The sequence below is a fragment of the Microcebus murinus genome, chromosome 24 (assembly GCF_040939455.1).
Source record: "Microcebus murinus isolate Inina chromosome 24, M.murinus_Inina_mat1.0, whole genome shotgun sequence".
Taxonomy (NCBI): Eukaryota; Metazoa; Chordata; class Mammalia; order Primates; family Cheirogaleidae; genus Microcebus; species Microcebus murinus.
The window spans coordinates 19,357,457-19,377,016 of NC_134127.1; the positions used below are offsets into that span (position 1 = coordinate 19,357,457).

General features: G+C 48.4%; 1 protein-coding gene across 4 annotated transcripts; it reads left to right on the forward strand.

The window, feature by feature from the left end:
* The first annotated feature begins 939 nt into the window (after positions 1-939).
* Positions 940-17,603, forward strand: POLR3D (RNA polymerase III subunit D). Of its 4 annotated transcripts, XM_012739279.3 has the most exons (9): positions 940-1,082; positions 1,309-1,478; positions 2,454-2,497; positions 3,422-3,573; positions 3,692-3,816; positions 3,978-4,146; positions 4,532-4,797; positions 5,526-5,678; positions 16,903-17,602. In XM_012739279.3, exons 2-9 carry the CDS (start codon positions 1,314-1,316, stop codon positions 17,089-17,091), a joined length of 1,263 nt encoding a protein of 420 aa, XP_012594733.1. In that variant the 5' UTR covers positions 940-1,082; positions 1,309-1,313; the 3' UTR covers positions 17,092-17,602. The 4 variants fall into 4 exon arrangements, with proteins under 4 accessions (XP_012594733.1, XP_075853505.1, XP_012594735.2 ...); XM_075997390.1 differs by lacking the exon at positions 940-1,082 and having other exon boundaries at positions 1,111-1,478; positions 16,903-17,603; XM_012739281.3 differs by lacking the exons at positions 940-1,082; positions 16,903-17,602 and adding an exon at positions 5,840-9,120 and having other exon boundaries at positions 1,117-1,478; positions 5,526-5,633.
* The last annotated feature ends 1,957 nt before the right edge of the window (positions 17,604-19,560 follow it).

Sequence of the window (19,560 nt, forward strand, 5' to 3'; positions counted from 1 at the left end):
GGAGTGCTAGAAGTTGCAGTTGAGCTATGATTACACCGTTGCACTCCATCCTGGGCAACAGAGTGAGACCCGCTCTCAAAAAAAAAAAAAGGTTCTTCGAAGAAGGACGATATATAACTGTGGTACAAAACGCAAGCTGAGTAAAGGGGGCTGAATATATTACAAAAATTTTAATAGTAGAGCTCTACATGGAATTCCGGCACAAATGGTTTTCTTTCCTCACACTCTCCGTTATGTTGTTACATGATTTTTATATTGTCTGGAGGGGGTGGGGGGACAACATTAAAGGACACTTCTTATATTAAATTGCAAACGTCGGAGTCCATAAAAGTTCTTCAAATTAGTCCCTCCAACAGTAGAGCAAACTTCGTTTTGCGATTCCTTCCAGGCATTGACCAAAAGCGCTCAGACGGGCCCTCGCAGTCGTGAGCCCGGGACAGTTGCGGTTAGGCAGCGGCCGGTCCGCTGCAGCTGTCCCGGGGCTGCCTCACCCCAGGACCCCGCCCGGACTCCAGAGAAGCGGGCCCCGCGCGAGGGCGAAGCCGCTGCCCAGAGGTACAGTGACCACTCCAAGGTCACCACCGAGAGCCTGCGGCTGGGGCTCGGCCTGGCCCAGGGCTCTCCGACTCTGAGTCCGGGTATCGCTCTCTGCCCCTTGCCCCATCCCAAGCGGCGACCCCAGTGCTCCCAGGGGCTCCGCCGCAGCGAGTTCTCGCGTTGCGGCGTGGCAGCCGCCCAGGCCCCTGACCCTGAGCTCGGCGTCCCCACCCCGCCCGGGGCCAAGACCCCCGAGCACCGCCCCGTAGCGTACCCTAGACCGCTCCCCTCATCCTTTTTCGCCCTCTCAACCCAGCTTTTCCCGACTCCGGGAAGAACCGGGAAGAGAAGGCGGAGGGGAGTGAGGCGCCGCCTGATAAATACTGTGGCCCAGTCCCGCCTCCCGAACGTCACTTCCGCCCCGCGGCAAGATGGCGGTGCCCAGGCCTTGCCACGCAGACTTCCGCCCGGCGCGAAGACCGAGGGCTGGCGGCGGGTCGCGTCGGAGGTGAAGTCGTGACGCGCGGTGTGGAGCTGCAGCCCGGGTGGGTCCCGGCCTCGTGCGTGGTCGCACGGCTAGGCGAGCGCGCAGCTCGCGAGCCAAAGGCGCCAGCCGGGGTGGTCCGGGCAGTCTCGCCACGTGGGAGGGGGAGGAGTTGAGATGCCACCAGAGGGACGCCCTGACGGGGGCGGAAGGCCAAGTGGGTGGCGTTCCCGCCAGGGTCCGCATGTCGGTGTTCTCTAGTGATTTCGTTGCACCTTTTCTCCCAGGCATCATGTCGGACGGAAACGCCGCGGGCGAGCCCAGCGCTCCAGGAGGGTCCCGACCCCTCTTGTCTGGGGCGCGGGGGCTTATCGGCCGGCGGCCAGCGCTCCCCCTCACCCCAGGCCGCCTTCCCTCCATCCGATCAAGGGACCTCACCCTCGGGGGAGTCAAGAAGGTACCCAACCACCTTGAATTCCAGGCCCTGGGATTCTAACATTCGAGTCGAGCCTACTGTATGCCAGGTGTGGTGTTGGGCCTTAAGAATCTTGTCCACAAACTTCTGTCTAACCCTCTTCAAGTTCTAGGGAGCCTGTCCTACCTTCTTCAAGTCTAAGTACTGGGTACAAGATACTGTGATTCTCAGAGGTGGCTGAAGGACAGAAAATACTAATTAGTTGAAGACATTCAAAAGCAACTTTAGCATGTTTACTTACTTTTATTGTGTGTTTTGGACACCTTTAAGAAATCAAAAGCCAGGCAGACATAAACTTTGCTTGCAGTTTTAGGGGATTCAGAATTCTCCACTGTCCCAGTGTGCATACTTATTATCTAGAATGTACTGAATCCTAGGCATGACATAATAGACTCTGTGGTCTCTCCCATTATGTATATGACTGTTGTTGTAAAGAGCAGCTTAGAAATGGATGAGGGGACAGGATGACAGAAGCATAAAGCAGCCAGGTTTTAAAGACTTTGCCTTGGGAAAATCTGGTGACAATTGAAATGTATCATATAATTGTGAGTGCTGGCAGATTCCTAACTTTCCTACTTAAGCCTTCTGCTAGAGCTGGTCCTGGTAATGGTCTCTGTTGCAGTTTAAGGACTAGAGGTGAGTTTAGATAAATTCCTTTGCTTTTAGAAGTCCCAGAGGTTTTCCTTTCAGGATAGAAGCTGAGGCTGCTGGTTGTAATAAAATTGTTTTTTGGTGTCCCTTTCTTCAATGTGAAACTCCACTGCCACCACAGCATGTGGTCCTCCCACAGACAGGCACATGTCTGTCACTGTAAAACTCTGACAACAGTGTGGAATGTGCAGAAGAGAGCCATGGTAGTCTTGGTCCATAGGAGATGCCCTTTGGGAGTTTTTATTTTCCTCTGTACTTTGGGGTCAGAATTTAAACACATCAGTGACTCCTGTATTTTGCTTTCAGAAAACCTTCACCCCAAATATCATCAGTCGGAAGATCAAGGAAGAGTAAGTAGCTAGACCTTCTGAATACTTGCCCTGAATTTGGGGCTTTGGGGAAGTGACTAGGTGTGTATGGCTCAGAAATTTAAATTTGTGTCTTTAGTTCTTTTCATTAATGATTTTTAATCCTGGCTCCCGGGTGATTCTAATGTACAAGCTTTAAAAAAAATACTGATCCCTACAGCTCCATTTCTAGAAATTGTGATTTAATTTATTTGCAGTAGATTGAAGGGATTGTCTCTTTTTGGGGTGGAGGGCAGAGTCTCACTCTGTTGCCCGGGCTAGAGTGCAGTGGCATCAGCCGAGTTCCCAGCAACCTCAAACTCCTGGGTTCTGGCAAGCCTTCTGCCTCAGCCTCCTGAGTAGCTGAGACTACAGGCATGCACCACCATGCCTGACTAATTTTTTTCCTATATATATTTTTAGTTGGCCAATTAATTTCTTTCTATTTATAGTAGAGACGGGGCTCGCTCTTGCTCAGGCTGCTTTTGAACTCCTGACCTTGAGCGATTCACCTGCCTTGGCCTCCCAGAGTGCTAGGATTACAGGTGTGAGCCACTGCGCCCCGCCTAAAGTGATTGTCTCTTACAGCCAGAGTTGAGAACCACTAGTTTAAACAAATATGTATCATGCTTTCCCTTAAGTTGCTTTGAATTACAGCCTTCCTACTTTCAGTCAGTGCAAAACCAAAAAAAAAAAAAAATACCTACACTTTTGGGCAAGAAGATAAAGTAAAGCAAACTGAAAGGGTGCTGCTTCATCTGGGAAGTGAGAAAAGCACAAGACTTAGAATTGGGTTCGGCTTGTCATCGTGGAGTTATTGGCTCATAAACTCTCCACTCACTTGGCATGAAGTGGTATGGGAGAGTAACAGCAGGTTTTTGAGGCACGAGAAGTGAGTGGTTTCCCTTAATCCATTCTGTTTTCCAGGCCCAAGGAAGAAGTGACTGTGAAGAAGGAGAAGCGCGAGAGGGACAGAGACCGACAGCGAGAGGGGCATGGGCGGGGCCGGGGCCGCCCAGAAGTGATCCAGTCCCACTCCATCTTTGAGCAGGGCCCGGCTGAAATGATGAAGAAAAAAGGTACGAAGTTGTCACTAGTGGCTTTCAGTTCAGACTGCCCAAGCGAAGGGCAAGAGCAGTGGAATTCTTTTGCTCCTTCTTCCTATGTATCCCTAGTGACCTGGCTGATTTCTCACAGGGAACTGGGATAAGACAGTGGATGTGTCAGACATGGGACCCTCTCATATCATCAACATCAAAAAAGAGAAGAGGGAGACGGATGAAGAAACGAAGCAGATCCTGCGCATGCTGGAGAAGGATGACGTGGGTACCGGGCGCTGGGGGAAGGGGCAGAATCGCTCACTGGTGATGTCCTGGAATCTTGGCGAGCAGCAGGGGTCTTGGGTTAGAAGCAGACTGCAATCCAGGTGGGTGTGCTGGCTGTGTGACACCCCCCCCCCCACACACACACTCTTCTTTGGCAGTTCATAGATGACCCTGGGCTGAGGAATGACGCTCGAAACATGCCTGTACAGCTGCCACTGGCTCACTCAGGGTGGCTTTTTAAGGAAGAGAGTGAAGAACCAGATGTTAAACCTTGGCTGGCTGGCCCCAAAGACGAGGACATGGAGGTGGACGGGCCTGTTGTGAAAGGTACCCATGTCAGTTAAGTTCTCATCTCCGTTTTCATGGCTGCCACCCCGTCACTCCCCAACCAATCCCTCACGTGAGACTCTGAGACCACTGCTCCTGAGGAGGCCCGCTCCTGTTCCAGCTATAAAGCACCTGAGCGAAGCAGACACACTAAATTCTCCCTCTCAGAGGGTTCACTTGTTGACATGGAGCAGTGGAACAGCCCCAGATGTCCCTTTTTATATAAATCACACAACTCACGAATGTGCTGTCTCTTGCCCCTCTCCATAACCCGTGTCTCCTTCCAGCTCTCCAGTGACAAGGGAGCAGACGGGGGCAAAGGGCTGGGAACAGTGAGGCGGTGGGGAGGGCCATGTGATAGCCCTTCGTTGTCTCGTCCGAGCAGTGAAAGAGGAGCCACGAGATGAGGAGGAGGAGGCCAAGATGAAGGCTCCTCCGAGAGCAGCCAGGAAGACCCCAGGCCTGCTGAAGGACGTGTCTGTGGCAGAGCTGCTCAGGGAGCTGAGCCTCACCAAGGAGGAAGAGCTGCTGTTCCTCCAGCTGCCAGACACCCTCCCCGGCCAGCCGCCCACCCAGGACGTGAAGCCCATCAAGACGGAAGTGCAGGGCGAGGATGGGCAAATGGTAGTCATTAAGCAGGAAAAAGACCGGGTATGCCCAGGGGCGAGTCCTGTGATCGTGTGAGGGTGGGAGCCAGTGGGGGAAATAGTGACCTGTGTAGCAAAGGTGTGCCGCCCAGCTGGACGGGAGAATATGGGCCTTTTGTTCTTGGTACCTGCAAGGGCCGGGGGGCTTGTACTTCTGACCCCAATTGTATGTATAATGAAAAACCTCGACCATATTTAAATGAGAGAACATAAACTTCCAGGTACCATCATTCTGCTTTATTTATTTATTTGGTTTTTTTTTTTTTTTTTTTTGAGTCAGAGTCTCACTCTGCTGCCCGGAGTAGAGTGCCGTGGCATCAGCCTAGCTCACAGCAACCTCAAACGCCTGGGCTTAGGCAATCCTCCTGCCTCAGCCTCCCAAGTAGCTAGGACTACAGGCATGTGCTACCATGCTCAGCTAATTTTTTGTATATATATTTTTACTTGATCAATTAATTTCTTGCTATTTTTAGTAGAGACCAGGTCTCGCTCTTGATCAGGCTGGTTTCAACCATCACTCTGCTTTAGCAGTTACTGATATTTTGTCCATCTGTTTGCTGTGGGTTTTGTTCTTTAACCAGTGGCAGGGAGTCCTGGGAAAAGGCCCTCTTTGAGGAGCTCATTCTGACCTTTGCTGCCAATGCCTCTCTCCAGGAGGTGGGATGGGGTTCATTCATGAAAGACAAGGAAAGAGCTGTTTGCTCAACTTCTACCCCCTTTCTTTCTCCACAGGAAGCCAGGTTGGCTGAGAACGCCTGTACTCTGGCTGATCTGACAGAGGGGCAGGTTGGCAAGCTACTCATCCGCAAGTCGGGAAAGGTGCAGCTCCTCCTGGGCAAGGTGACCTTGGATGTGACCATGGGAACCACCTGCTCTTTCCTGCAGGTGAGTGCCCTGCAGGGTCGGGACGAGGCCCCCGAAGGGGTTGAGGAGTTGAGCCCGTGCTAAGTAAGGAGGAGGTTCTTGGGAGTGTCCCATTCAGATTCACAGGACTGAGCACAGGGCGCATGGTTGTGGCTTTCATCACTGTCTCTGTCCATTGGCAGGAGCTGGTGTCCGTGGGTCTTGGAGACAGTAGGACGGGGGATATGACAGTCCTGGGACATGTGAAGCACAAACTCGTATGTTCCCCCGATTTCGAGTCCCTCTTGGATCACAAACACCGGTAAAATGAGCAGATGGAGGAGGATGGTGACTGTGCCCACGGCTGCTGCCTGCTGCAGACGTTTTGTTCTCTAATCTGAGCGACCCAGAAGGGGCCTGTTGAGCCCACCCACTCCAGCCTTTGGCAGCCGTTGTCCCAGTTCCCCTGGGGCCCACAACTTTTTCCTGCAGTCACCGTGAATGGCACGGTGACCTTCGCACAGCGTGTATACTGCACATCCTTGCTGCTGGGGACTCGCCCCTGCTATTTATTTTAGTATTTATGTCTCAATCTCTTCAACTGACCGCATCCTCCTGAAGAGGAGGAGGAGGGAGAGGGCCTGTGGAAAGGTGTGGGCTCCTCTTGGTGGCAGTCGGGCCCGGGGCCCGGAAGTGTGGGGGCTGCGGCTTCTGCTTGTGCAGCCTCCTTCCTCCTGGGAGGCAGCGGAGGAGGGAGCAGGGATGTAGTCTCAGACACACGTGCTCGGGCCCAGCTCAGCAGGTCCTAGTCTTGTGTTCTTGGACAAACGACCTAACGTTTCTGAGCTTCGTATCCCTCAGCCGACAAAAATCGAGTTAATACCTACCTCGTGGGCTTGGCGTGAGGTTTAATGGGGTATCACAGGGGAGACTCGTCTCACAAGGCTAGACCCAGTAGGCGCTCAGGAAATGAGTTTCCCTTTCCTTTGCCTGAGTCTGTTTACCTGCAAGATGAAAGTGGCTGGAGCTGCCCGTTTCCCTGCTTCTGCTTACCCCGTCCCATTCCAGCCTGGGCCTGGTGCTCCAAGTGCACAAGTTCAAGATATTCTATGCATTTTTCTTCTTGTTACTATATTTTATTTTTATTTTTTTGAGGAACAGCAGAAAGATCTCCTGGTTACTCTTAGCTAAGTACTTCCTGTGCGAGTTACTAGCTGTAGGTTCTTGTAGAAAGGAAGGAGTCAGAGACTCCTCCCAGCACCCGCCTACAAATGCCTTTGCATGACATGGGGGGTCCAGAACTGGTTTACCCACATCCACACCCCACAATTAGTAGCCAGCATTCTTCTAGCTTCTATTTAAATATTTAATTTTTTTTTTAGACAGGGTCTTGCTCTGTTGCCTGGGCTAGAGTGCCGTGGCATCAGCCTAGCTCACAGCAACCTCAAACTCCCTGGATCAAGCAATCCTTCTGCCTCAACCTCCCGAGTAGCTGGGACTACAGGCATGTGCTACCCAGCTAATTTTTTCTATTTTTAGTAGAGACGGGGTCTCGCTCTTGCTCAGCTTGGTCTCAACCTCCTGGCCTCAAGCAATCCTCCCTTGTCGGCCTCCCAGGGTGCTAGGATTACAGATGTGAGCCACTGCACCTTGCCAAATATTTAAATTGTTCTCAAAGGAAACTTGCAAGTACTCACGGTGACTTATCACCACACTAAATCAAATGTTGCCCACTGCCCCCCCTCCCCGCCCCCAAACACATATAAGATCTTGGTAAGATAGAAGTAGGGATTTATTGAATAATGGCCTCTTCGACATTTGGCAGATGACCTCCCACTTCAAAAGGTTTGAGTTTGAGAGGCCTGCCTCTGTCTCCTTCTGTCCTAGCTCTGCCAGGGCCACCTGCTTAACATGGATCCTAGTCCCAGCTGGCCTCGCTCGCAGCTGAGTTTATAGATCTGTGATCTTGTTCCCTTCACCAGGTCAGTGCAGTCTGTGTAGTCCCTGGAGGAACAGCTTCTCTTTCTCTTCCCTTCACAGCAGGGCTGAGGAGATGTTTGCAGGTTAGAGAAAGGCCTCACGCTGCAGCATTCTGTGGCTGTTAGATGCTGGTGGCACAGCTGCCCTTTGCCCACATCGTGGCACATGGCCTCTGAGACGGGGATGAACCACAGGGGCTCAGTGAGAACTGCCTTTTCCTGATTCTAGTGGCCCCAGGAGTTTCCAATGTCTTCAGTCTCACCTTTTAGTTCCTCAGCTTGTTCATTCATCGCTTGGGGCTTTTCCTACAGAGCCCCTCAAGCTGCCCAGCCAGCAGCTATGAGCGGCTATTGAATATTTGCTGACCACATTGCCCCTCTAAAGCTGAAAGCTCAAATTAGCTCTGTTGGATAGTGTTGTTCTGGCCTCTTTGAATTGTAGAGGACTGGAGCAGAAAGGGTTCCTTGGAAACATGTGCAGTGGAAGCCCTGTTAGGTCCGATGCTGAGCTGTGTGTGATTAGCTCTGGGCTTCAGTGCTTTCTTCTCTTAAATAGCTGATGCACTGCCAGTGGGTCTCCATTGTAATCCTCTTTCTCTGTTCTGTTTCTTTGGTTCAGAAATAATCTGCTTTTTTTGGACGAACTCAATGGCCCTGTGTCGTTAGATGTTGGGCGTTTGCAGTCTTTAGTGCTTTGACTCTTCCAAGAAGGTTTGAGGAAGAGCATGTACCGCTTTTCATATTCACTTCACCCGTTCAGATATCTTGGGGCTTGAACCATATGACTGCATGAAAGTCCTCATGGCCTGTCTTCAGATCCCAATGCGCAAATTAGAGCTTGTCAATAAAAGTGCCGCAAAGGACGAGGCATGTCTGCTTCCTTGGCGGAGCCTCTGAAGTATACATTTCTACCAACAAATACATGCAAATAACAGGAGAGAAGAACCCAAAGCCAAATTCATATGTTTGAGCAAATAGATGTGAATTTATATCTACCTGCATCTGTGTATATATACACTTTGTTAGAGGTAGAAAGAGAGAATGATAGGCTTGTTCATTTTTTTAACTACATGATTAAATGATAGTGTGGCCTTTAGTGTCAGGCTTGGGTTTGAATCCAACTCCACCGGTAACTTTGGAGGGGGGTGAAAATCACTTATCCTTCCTAAGCTCAGTTGTATTTATTTTATTTTCTGTAACAATGGTTAATGGGTGCAAAAATATAGGTTGATAGAATGAACAAGATGTAATATTTGATAGCACAACAGGGTGACTGTAGTCAACAGTAAGTTATTGTATATTTTAAAATAAGTAAAAGGAGTAGAATTGAAATGTTTCTTACACAAAGAAGTGATAAATGTCTGTGGTGATGGATACCCCAGTTACCCTGTTTTGATTATCACACATTATATGTCTGTATCAAAACATCACATGTACCCTATAAATATATACAACAATTATGTGCCCGTAAAAATTAAAAATAAAGAATTTTTTAAAAAGAGTGAGACACTAGTAGCTTTTTTATAGGGTTGCTTTTACATTAGAGTGAACATGAAGTATATATTCAGTGCCAGACAAATACTTGCCTATAACAGGATGTGATCAGCACAGATAACAGAAAATTAGGCTGACAGTGGCGTAAGCAATGAGGATGTTTATTTTATATAGCAAGAAGTCTGGAGATGGGTGGTTCCAGAGTTGACTGGCAGCCAAAACGTCGTCCGGATTTTCTTAAGGTGTGTTTGCTCTGCCATCTTCAGTATTGCAGAGTGGCTACCACTGCTCTGGGTGTCATTTGTCTAGTGACAGTGTCTGCAGCCAGAGCAGGAAGCAAAGTAGACAGCAGCAAAGGAGCTTTCTCCTTGTTCTGCTCTCACCAGGGAGGAAGATTCTGCAGAAGCCCCAGCAGACTTGCCCCTGTGTCTCTTTTTAGACCTAGGCGGCATCCCCACCCTTGGACCAGGCCCTGGCAAAGGGTGCTGGGTTAGACCAGTGGATCTCCTGGCACTGGGCACACGGTGGCTTGTGAGATGAGGTTTTGTTAGGAGGGTGGATGACCCATAATTGCTGCCACCATGTTCAAAAATACCGTATTGTAAAATCATAAAGCATATCTAGGTAGAATTTTTTGTTAAACATTCAGCCCCCTTTTATTCTACTAAATAAGCTAGTTTTAACATTTGAATGTATATTCTTTCAGCCTCCAAAATTTTGTATATTATTTAAAATGATATAAATTGTGTGCGTTTGTCATATATGCTATCTCGCTCAAAAATATATACAGTTTTTTATTTTTTAAATGTAGCCTAGACTGGTCTTGAATTCCTGGCCTCAAGGGATCCTCCTGCCTGGGCCTCCCAAAGTGCTGGAGTCATAGGCATGAGCTGCTGAGTCCAGCTCCAGTTGTTCCGAGTTAATGAGCATCTTATGTTTCAGATACTTCGGAGCCGGCTGAAAGAATTGAAGACAGTGTCTTAATCCTTATACCTACCCATGTGGTCCAACTGAGGCTTATTTCTTAGGCAAGGTGCGTGGTGGGAAGAATGGCACACACAGTTTGTTCATGCTATGCTTCAATCCCTGATCCCAGCACAGGATACTGCCACAGTTGCAGCATTTCCCCTCCTAAGATGGCTGTGGCTAGTGACAGATGTCGTGTATGTCATGTTAACAGCTCCTCCTGGACTGTGGTTGGGCTGCACAGGTTCCTGCCGAGGTTCTGCTGATGGAGTGTGGGGGCCAGAGTGGGACTGGGTCTCAGGGGTGTCATCTGAAAATATGGAGCCAGAATGCCAGCTTTGGGAACCCCTCTACATAGCCAACTTCTGCCTCTGCTCTTGCAAAGCGTTTCCTCTGTTCTCTTCCACTGGTACCGTTGCTGGTCCATCTCCCCCAAAACTGAGTCAGAAGTTGGACTTTTCTATTAAAATATTTGGCTCATCTGCATTTAAGACTTAACCAGAAAAAAATGCAGTCTTGATCCATCATTGGCCTGGTGACTTTATCTTGTATGTTTTCGAGGGATCCGTGGAAAATAGAAACCAGTCCATTTAATGGTTTAAAGATTTGGCCGGGCGTAGTGGCTCACGCCTGTAATCCTAGCACTCTGGGAGGCCAAGGCAGGAGGATTGCTCAAGGTCAGGAGTTCGAAACCAGCCTGAGCAGGAACAAAACCCCATCTCTACTATAAATAGAAATTAATTGGCCAACTAAAAATATATAGAAAAAGTTAGCCGGGCATGGTGGCGCATGCCTCTACAGGCTACTCGGGAGGCTGAGGCAGGAGGATCGCTTGAGCACAGGAGTTTGAGGTTGCTGAGAGCTAGGCTGATACCACAGCACTCTACCCCAGGCAAAGAATGAGACTCTGCCTCAAAACAAATAAAAAGATTTAAATACAGGAAGATAAGTGTTCATAAACTCATTGGAAGGCTGAAGGATGAGCCATAGGTTGAGCCTCCAGGAATCAGAACATCATAGAACTGATCCACCTGGGTGTTAGAAATGCTGACAGAGGAACGCACGAGGCCTAGATGAAAGAAATTTAGTTTATTTTAATGTCTGTTTACAGATGGGCTAAGTCCAAGATGGCACTAGCCCCCAAGTGGTGGGCGGCTAGGGCTTTTATAGTCGGGTTTGGGCGGGCCCTGAAAGGGGGTGGGGCCAGTTTGAAGGCAAGGTTCCCATGGAACCTCCCACCAGCCTGGGTTCAGCCCAATACTGGGGAGCAAGTTGGAGAATCTCGAGCTCTACTGAGTTCCAGAATGCTCTGCCTTAGCCGCAGTCCAGGGATCAGGAAATTCCAGGGCTTCACCTGCCCCTGGAGAACCACACAGCTACATTGGACCCTGGCACACCTGAAGAAAGCGCCTACTGTATGCTAGGCACAGCTGGAGGAGTTTAGACACATTAGCGGCCAAGCAAAGGTCTGTGTCCTGATGGAGCTGGTGCTCTAGCGAGAGGAGCCGGACAAATGCGTGAATGACGCAGTGTGTTAGGAGGAGACAGGTGCTTGGAGGGCATGCTGGGCAGGCCTCATTGAGAGGTATCATTTGAGGAAGTGAACCAGCAGGATCGGAAGGGGACAGAGAGTGTTCTGGGCAGAGGGAACAGCAAGAAGGACACTGCCTTTCACTGGATGAAGGAATAAGAAGGAGAGGTTTGGCTGGGCGTAGTGTCTCAGGCCTGTAATCCTAGCACTCTAGGAGGCCGAGGCCAGCGGATCATTTGAGCTCAGGAGTTCGAAACCAGCCTGAGCAAGAGCAAGACCCCGTCTCTACCAAAAATAGAAAAAATTAGCTGGGCATGGTGGCACATGCCTGTAGCCCCAGCTACTTGGGAGGCTGACGCCATGGCACTCTAGCCTGGGCATTTTGAGACTCTGTCTCAAAAAAAAAAAAAAGAATGCCTGAACTGGGACAGGGAAGTTCCAACGGCATGTTGGAAAACGTACATCACTTACAGAGGCAAACCCTCAACCTGCAGCTGAGATACCATGTGCTGTTGGTATATCCACTTCATTGCATCCACTCTCAGTCCCCTTGCCTTGCTCTCCTGTCATATTCATTGGACAAAACCCCAGTTTGGGGTAAATTTAAATCTTGGCTGGGTGCAGCAACTCACCCCTATAATATCAGCACTTCCAGAGGCTGAGGTGGGAGGATCACTTGAGGCTAGGAGTTTGAGACCAGCTTGGTAACATAGCAAGACCCTGTCTCTACAAAAACCTTAAAAATTAGCCCGGTAAGGTAGTGTGTGCCTGTAGTCCCAGCTACTAGGGAGGCTGAGGCAGGAGGATCACTTGAGCCCAGGAATGTGAGGCTACAGTGAGCTATGATCATGCCACTGCAGTCCAGCCTGGACAACAGAGCCAGACCCTGTTCTAAAAAAGAGCTGTCTGTGCTCTTCCCTGAGACCAGACTCTTGGCTGGGCCACCAGATCCCACTCCCTCTCGTCCACTCTAAGGATATTGCTCCAGCAAATACCTCCCCTCCCACCCCACACATATCAGTCCCCTCTGTTAGATCAGCCCCACAGGACACAAATACAGTGGTCACCCTTATCCACAGTGGATATGTTCTAAGAGCCCAGTGGTTGCCTGAAACTGCAGATGGCACCAAACCTACTATAGACTGTTTTTTCCCAATACATACATACCTATGATAAAGTTTGATTCATAAATGAGGCACAGTAAGAGACTAACAACAATAAATAATAATAAAACAGAGCAACTATAACACTATGCTGTGATAAAAGTTCTGTGAATGTGGTCTCTCGGTCGCTCAAAATATCTTTTTGCACCTTACCCTTCTCGAGATGATGCAAGATGATGAAATGCCCGCATGACGAGATGCAGAGAGGTGAAGGACGCAGGCACTGTGACAAAGCGTTAAGCTGCTGTTGACCTTAGAAAGGTCTGTCCGGAGGTGGGTCATTGAGCCACGTCAACGTCGATGCCTGGGTGCTGGGAGCAGGCGATGCCATGGCTGCCGGGTGGGTGGCACCTACAGCGTGGGTCTGCTGGACAAAGGGATGGTTCACAGGACAGAGTGGGACAGTGAGGGATGGTAAGAAATGTGAAACTGAGGAGTTGTTTACTTCTGGAACTTTCTGTTTAATATTTTCGGATCAAGGTTGACCACAGGTAACTGAAACCTAGAGAAGCAAAACCTTCAATAAGGGGGACTCCAGTGTGCTGGTACTGGTCGTCTTGGAAACAGATTTGCCCTCAGAGTCACATCCTCCTGTTGTTAATGTCACCTCCTTTTTTGGCTCCCCCTGGTGGCAAAACTTCTTGAAAGAGTTGTCTTCCCTTCTCGGGTTCCTCTCCTCTCATTCCAGCCAACCTGTCACTGCTCCAGCCAACCAGCTGTGCCAAGGGGACCAGTGACGTGCCCTATGCCAAACCCAGTGGTGAATTTTCAGTCCTTTTACCGAATCCATTAGTCACATTTGACACAACAGATTGCTCCCTCCTTTAAATGCCTTCTTCAGGGTCACTGCCCCTCTCACCTTGCTGGGTGTGCACCTCATCTCTTTCCTGCTGCCCCCTCATCTCCCTGGCTCTAAACGGGGGAGTGCCCAGGGCTTTCTGACGTTCCTCTTGTCTGGCCACCTTGTCCCTTCAGCCATCTCATCTGGCATCATGGCTTTCAACCCTCTCTCTAGTGTATATCTCCAGCCTGGACGTCTGTCCCGTCTCCCAGGCTTAGACCCAGCCACCCACTCGCTGTCTCTTGTATGTCTAGTGGGCAATTCGACCTCGCTACCAATTTTTGGGAAATACAGGAAACAGAGAAACATCATAAAATAACCCATGAAAACGCAGTCAGCAAAACCCAGACTGTGTCTACAGGGCGAATGACCCAGTTTCCTTAGCAAACAAAATTGTATGGGGGAGAATAAGGAAGATGCTATAGCTTAAAAGAGACTTAAGAGAGAATGTCAGTCAGTTGCCATGGATAGAACTTACTTGGTTACTGATTTGAGAACCACAAAAAAACTGTCGTCGAGAACACTAAGCACCAAGAGACCACACTCTAACATGACTTCTAGTAGCCTAAGGCCCCCTCCCTGGGACAAACCAGCCCCTTTTGAGTTCCTGTGTGTTAAAGCTCAGGGCTGTCAACAGAATTCACTGCTTGTTCTCCATTTCTTAGAGCATTTACTAAAAAGGGCTTGTAAGTACAAATCCTTCCTCTGTCCCTTTGAGATGTGTATCTCCTACAACTCTGAGTGTCTCAAGAACCTGAAAGCTCTTCCTTTGAAATGTAATTATCAGGAAGGCCAGGGCCTCTGTCTCTAGTCTCTGCAGGAGGATAGAATCCTAATAATATCCTAATAATAATAATAGTTAGCAGACAGGAGCTGGCATAACTGCATTTACACTGACCAACCCAGTTATTTTTCACAGGAGTCCCTTCCTGCTCTGTCCTCCTGTCTATTCCCTCTTTATCCCTTTATTGTCTTATTTTTATGTTACTTATTTATTTTATGTTATTTCTGGAGATGAGGTCTCATTCTGTTGCACAGGCTAGAACCTCAAACTCCAGGGCTCAAGCAGTCCTCAAACTCCTGCCTCAGCCTCCCGAGTAGCTGGACCTACAGGCACGTGCCACCACACTGTTGTTTATTTTTTTTAAGCTGTGTTAATGGTGCTATGGTTATATTTTTCAAAATAATCCGAAGAAACCTATCCAGACTGTAATCACCGCCCCCCACTTCCAACACTATCACTTTTGGACAAACTTACATCCTCGCATGTCAGATTTTTACATTTGCCTCTTAAATGATCTATCAGCTTCTACGCCATGCCCACTGCCACCCCCGGACCGTCTGTTCAATCTAGAAGATGGTGTAGGACCCTCCCAAGCCTCTGTGGCCTGGTGTTCCACTCTCCTCCTGGGTTTTCCCACTCCGGCAGCACAGGTCTTGCTGCTCTGTCACGCGGCACGAACACTCCATTCAAACCCCGAGCCAAGAGGCTGCCCAACGCCTCCAGCTGTAGGGCTTTTGTGATACTTTCCTCCTGCCTAGAACCCTCTTTCCCCAGATACCTGCGTTATCTGGTTTCCTGCACTCCTCAGGTCTCCGAGACTCACTGTTACCATCCTGCATGAACCAGTAAACTCCCATAATTGTGTAAATTGTGATTATCTATTTCCTTTTTTGGTCTGATCGCACTAGAACACAAGCTATTGCAGTAGAGATGGGTTTCTTCATGACTGTATTCCCAGGACTTAAAATAGTTCCTTGTACGTAATACACACCAAGGAAATGTTGGTTGGAAGAATCATTGTGTGAAGGTTTATGTGTGTGCTAAAGAATCTATAACCACATTTAGTTTGTTTGTTTGTTTGTTTGTTTGTTTGTTTGTTTGTTTGTTTGAGACAGAGTCTCACTCTGTTGCCCTGGGTAAGGTGCAGTGGCATCAGCCTAGCTCACAGCAACCTCTAGCTCCTGGGCTCAAGTGATCCTCCTGCCTTAGCCTCCCGAGTATCTGGGACTACAGGCACATACCATAAGGCCTGGCTAATTTTTCTGTTTTTAGTAGAGACGGAATCTCACTCTTGCTCAGGCTGGTCTCAAACTCTTGATTGAGCCCAATCCATCCTCCTGCCTACCTCCAAGAGTGCTAGGATTATAGGCATGAGCCACTGCATCAAGCCTATAACCACATTTCTGAGAAAATGCAAGAAAGAAAACAGATATGGCTGGAAAGTCTCCTAGCTTCCCTTCCTCCCATGGGAAGAATGTCCCTCACTCCTCCAAGGAGAAGAAAGGATTGGACTGACCTTTGGGTAGGGCTTTGAGCCCATTCAATGTACTTGTTCTTGTGGCCTCCCCATTGAGTGTACAATTGGCACTGGTGTTTTACATGAATGTTCATGAATGCTGAAAAGGATTATACCCATTGGCAATTGCTGCACATAAGGAAGTGCTCGTATCTTTGGGACCCCACGACCCTAATGACACATTTGAGCTAAAAGTCTCTCTGATCATTTTTCTGATTACAGTGTGTGGCAAACAAAGGCCACCTCCACTTGCAGGCACCCCTTGGTGCGGGGGGGGGGGGTTGGATTTGTTGCCTCCCTGATGTGGCTAAGAAGTACACCCCTTTTGAAAAGCAGCTCTTAGCTTGCTGTTGGGTTCTTGTCAAAACTGAACACCTGACAAAATGAGTCACAACACACCCCCATAAAGGCCTTGGGACCAATATGCCCATTTTGGGGGTGGGTTAACTTGAACTCAGCAGCTAAGAGTGTGGGAAGGGCCCAACAAGCCTCTTTTGTAAGGTAGCAATGCTACATTTAAGTATGCAGCTGGCCTGGCTCCTGTGGCGTTTGGCTGTATATGAAACAAAGTGGCAGCTATTCTTTTGGGGGCAATTTTACCCTCTGCTCCACAGCCTAAAGCAAACCCACTAGCTCAATGGGGCTCTCAATTCACAGAGGTTCCCCTAGGTGCCTGCGCCCAGTTCACTGAAGATTTGGCTAAGCTGAACCCAGTGGTGTCCAGCAAGGTGTCATCTGTGTGGTGTGGAAAATGCTTGTGGTCGCTCCGCTTGGTGGGCAGAACTCAAGGCTATTCTCATAGCTCTGGCCAATACTCCTTCATGAGCCTTGTCCTATTTTTACTGACTCTTAGGCTGTTGTCAACGGCCTAGCTGTTTGGGCTGCCACATGGAAAACTACAGACTGGCAGATTAAAGGTGTCCCTCTTTGGGGCCATGAATTGTGGAAGCAAATCACAACTGCTGATTGAACCTTCTTGGTCACTCATGTAGGTGCTCGTGGTAAGGATCCATTCTCTGACAAGACCAACTGGAATCAAGGTGGGGATTGAGCCTGCACTGCCCAGCCTGTCACCTTTGCTGCTGGACTGGGCACCACGACCTCAGACAGGGCACCAAGTAGAGGACTATATTTCAGACGCACAAGCTACGACTGCACGCTGCCAGCCTTGTGACACCTAATAAAAGTTGAGCTGTGCCGCAGCACAATTCACAGTTGCAAAAATGCAGAGTCAACCCAAATGCCCATCCATTCATGAGCGGATTAACAAAATGTGGTATATGTATACCATGGAGTACTACTCACCCATGAAGAAGGATGACTTAATGTCTTTTGCAACAATTTGGATGGAACTGGAGACCATTATGCTAAGTGAAGTATCTAAAGAATGGAAAAACACCACACGTACTCATTATTAAACTGGAACTAACTGATGAGCGCACATGTGCATAGAGGGAAGTAAAACTCAATGGAAATCAAGCAGTGGGAGGAGAGGAGGGGATGGGCATAAACCTACCTAACAGGTACAGTGAACACTATCTGGGTGACTGGCACACTTTTAACCCAGACTCAAGCATTATGAAAGTGATCCATGTAACCAAAAACATTTGTACCCCCATAATACTTTGAAATAAAAAAAAATTGGCCGGATGTGGTGGCTCATGCCTGTAATCCTAGCACTCTGGGAGGCCGAGGAGGGAGGATCACTTGAGCTCAGGAGTTTGAGGCCAGCCTGAGAAAGAGTGAGACCCTGTCTCTACTAAAAATAGAAAAAAACTGGCCAGGCGTGGCGACACATGCCTGTAGTCCCAGCTACTTGGGAGGCTGAGGCAGGAGGATTGCCTGAGCCCAGGAGTTTGAGGTTGCAGTGAGCTAGGCTGATGCTATGGCACTCTAGCCCAGACAACAGAGCAAGACTCTGTCTAAAAAAAAAAAAAAAAATTGGGCCATTTGTCTCTCAGTGAAGGAGGCCACATTGCACACGGTGAGGCAATTGAGTCCATCCAACCTTCTACCCACTCTTGGGGCTGCTGGCTCACTGCTGTTGATACTTTCTCAGGTAACAGTGTTGTTGTCCCAGTCCAGTTGGCTGATTCTGGCCACCCCATTGTGGCCCTTGAAACTAATCTTTGTCATATTTTCTGCTCTTTGGGCATATCTAGTCTAACAACTTTTTATCACAGTGGGCTCAAGGTAGTCAGTGGACCTTTCAGACAGTCCGCCATCCACAGGCATCTGGTATTGTTGAGTGTTGGGGTGGACTCTTTGGTTACTGAATATGGCTTTTCTTGGAAAGAGATCATTCCCTGCTGGCCACTCGCTGGGTACCGATCAGAATGAAAAGGCATCCTGTTTAGGGGTGTTATATAGACCTATTTTGAAAATTCAACATTCCCTTTTGTGCATGATGTTTCTTTCTTTCTCCTAATGGCAACCCCACCCTCCTGGTTGGTCTATCCTCTGGTGGCTGCCCAGGCAAAAGGGTGCCTAGGGCTGTAGTCCCCAACCCGAGGGCCGTGGCCCAGTACCGGTTGGTGGCCTGTTAGTAACACTAGGTGGACTAAGACAGGTCTGTTCATATCTTTTGCCCACTTTTTGATTATATTGTTTGCCCTCTTATTGAGTCTGATGTGTTTTGTGATTTATTTTTTCTTGTGAGTTCATATTTATTAACACTTTTTATGTGGGAGCTCTGGGGACCTGGTGTATTTCTCCTAGAAGGATTTATATTTACCTCTGCCAGGAACCCAGATTTACCTCAAACGTAGGTCCACTTTAAATCAAATCTTCCCTTTAGTTTTTAGGACACACAAATACTATAATTTTCTGCCCTTAATTTTGCTGTGGCTCTGGTGATCTTATTTTCTGAACAACAACATCATGACCACATCAGAATACGTGGTCACAATAGAAGCACTTAGGGGGACAAAGGACCAGGATAGTTGGAGTTATGACTGCCTAGGAAAATCCAGATTGTATATAGTTATGGGGCCATCTTAACTCTGAATTTTAGAGCCTGGCAGGGCCAGGTGGACAGAATTTGGTGTTATCACTTTTTCTAGTAAAAAAAAAAATCATCTGTGATTTAACACAGTGTACTTTATTTTAGATAGTGTGATTGTATTTTTCCCTTTCTTTCTTTCTTTATTTTTTTGAGACAGAGTCTCACTTTGTTGCCCAGGCTAGAGTGAGTGCCATGGCATCAGCCTAGCTCACAGCAATCTCAAACTCCTGGGCTCAAGCAATCCTACTGCCTCAGCCTCCCGAGTAGCTGGGACTACAGGCATGTGCCACCATGCCCAGCTAGTTTTTTTCTATATATATTAGTTTGCCAATTAATTTCTTTCTATTTATAGTAGAGACGGGGTCTTACTCTGGCTCAGGCTGGTTTTGAACTCCTGACCTCGAGCAATCTGCCTGCCTTGGCCTCCCAGAGTGCTAGGATTACAGGTGTGAGCCACTGCGCCCAGGCCCTTTCTTTTATTTTTAATTGACAAATAATAATTGTGTATATTTATGGGCTAAATTAAGATGTTTTGATACATGTTTACATTATGAAATGAGTAAAGGAAACTAATTAACATACCTATCACCTCACAAACTTATTTTTTTGTGTGTGGTGAGAATGTGTGTGTTATTTTTAATCAATA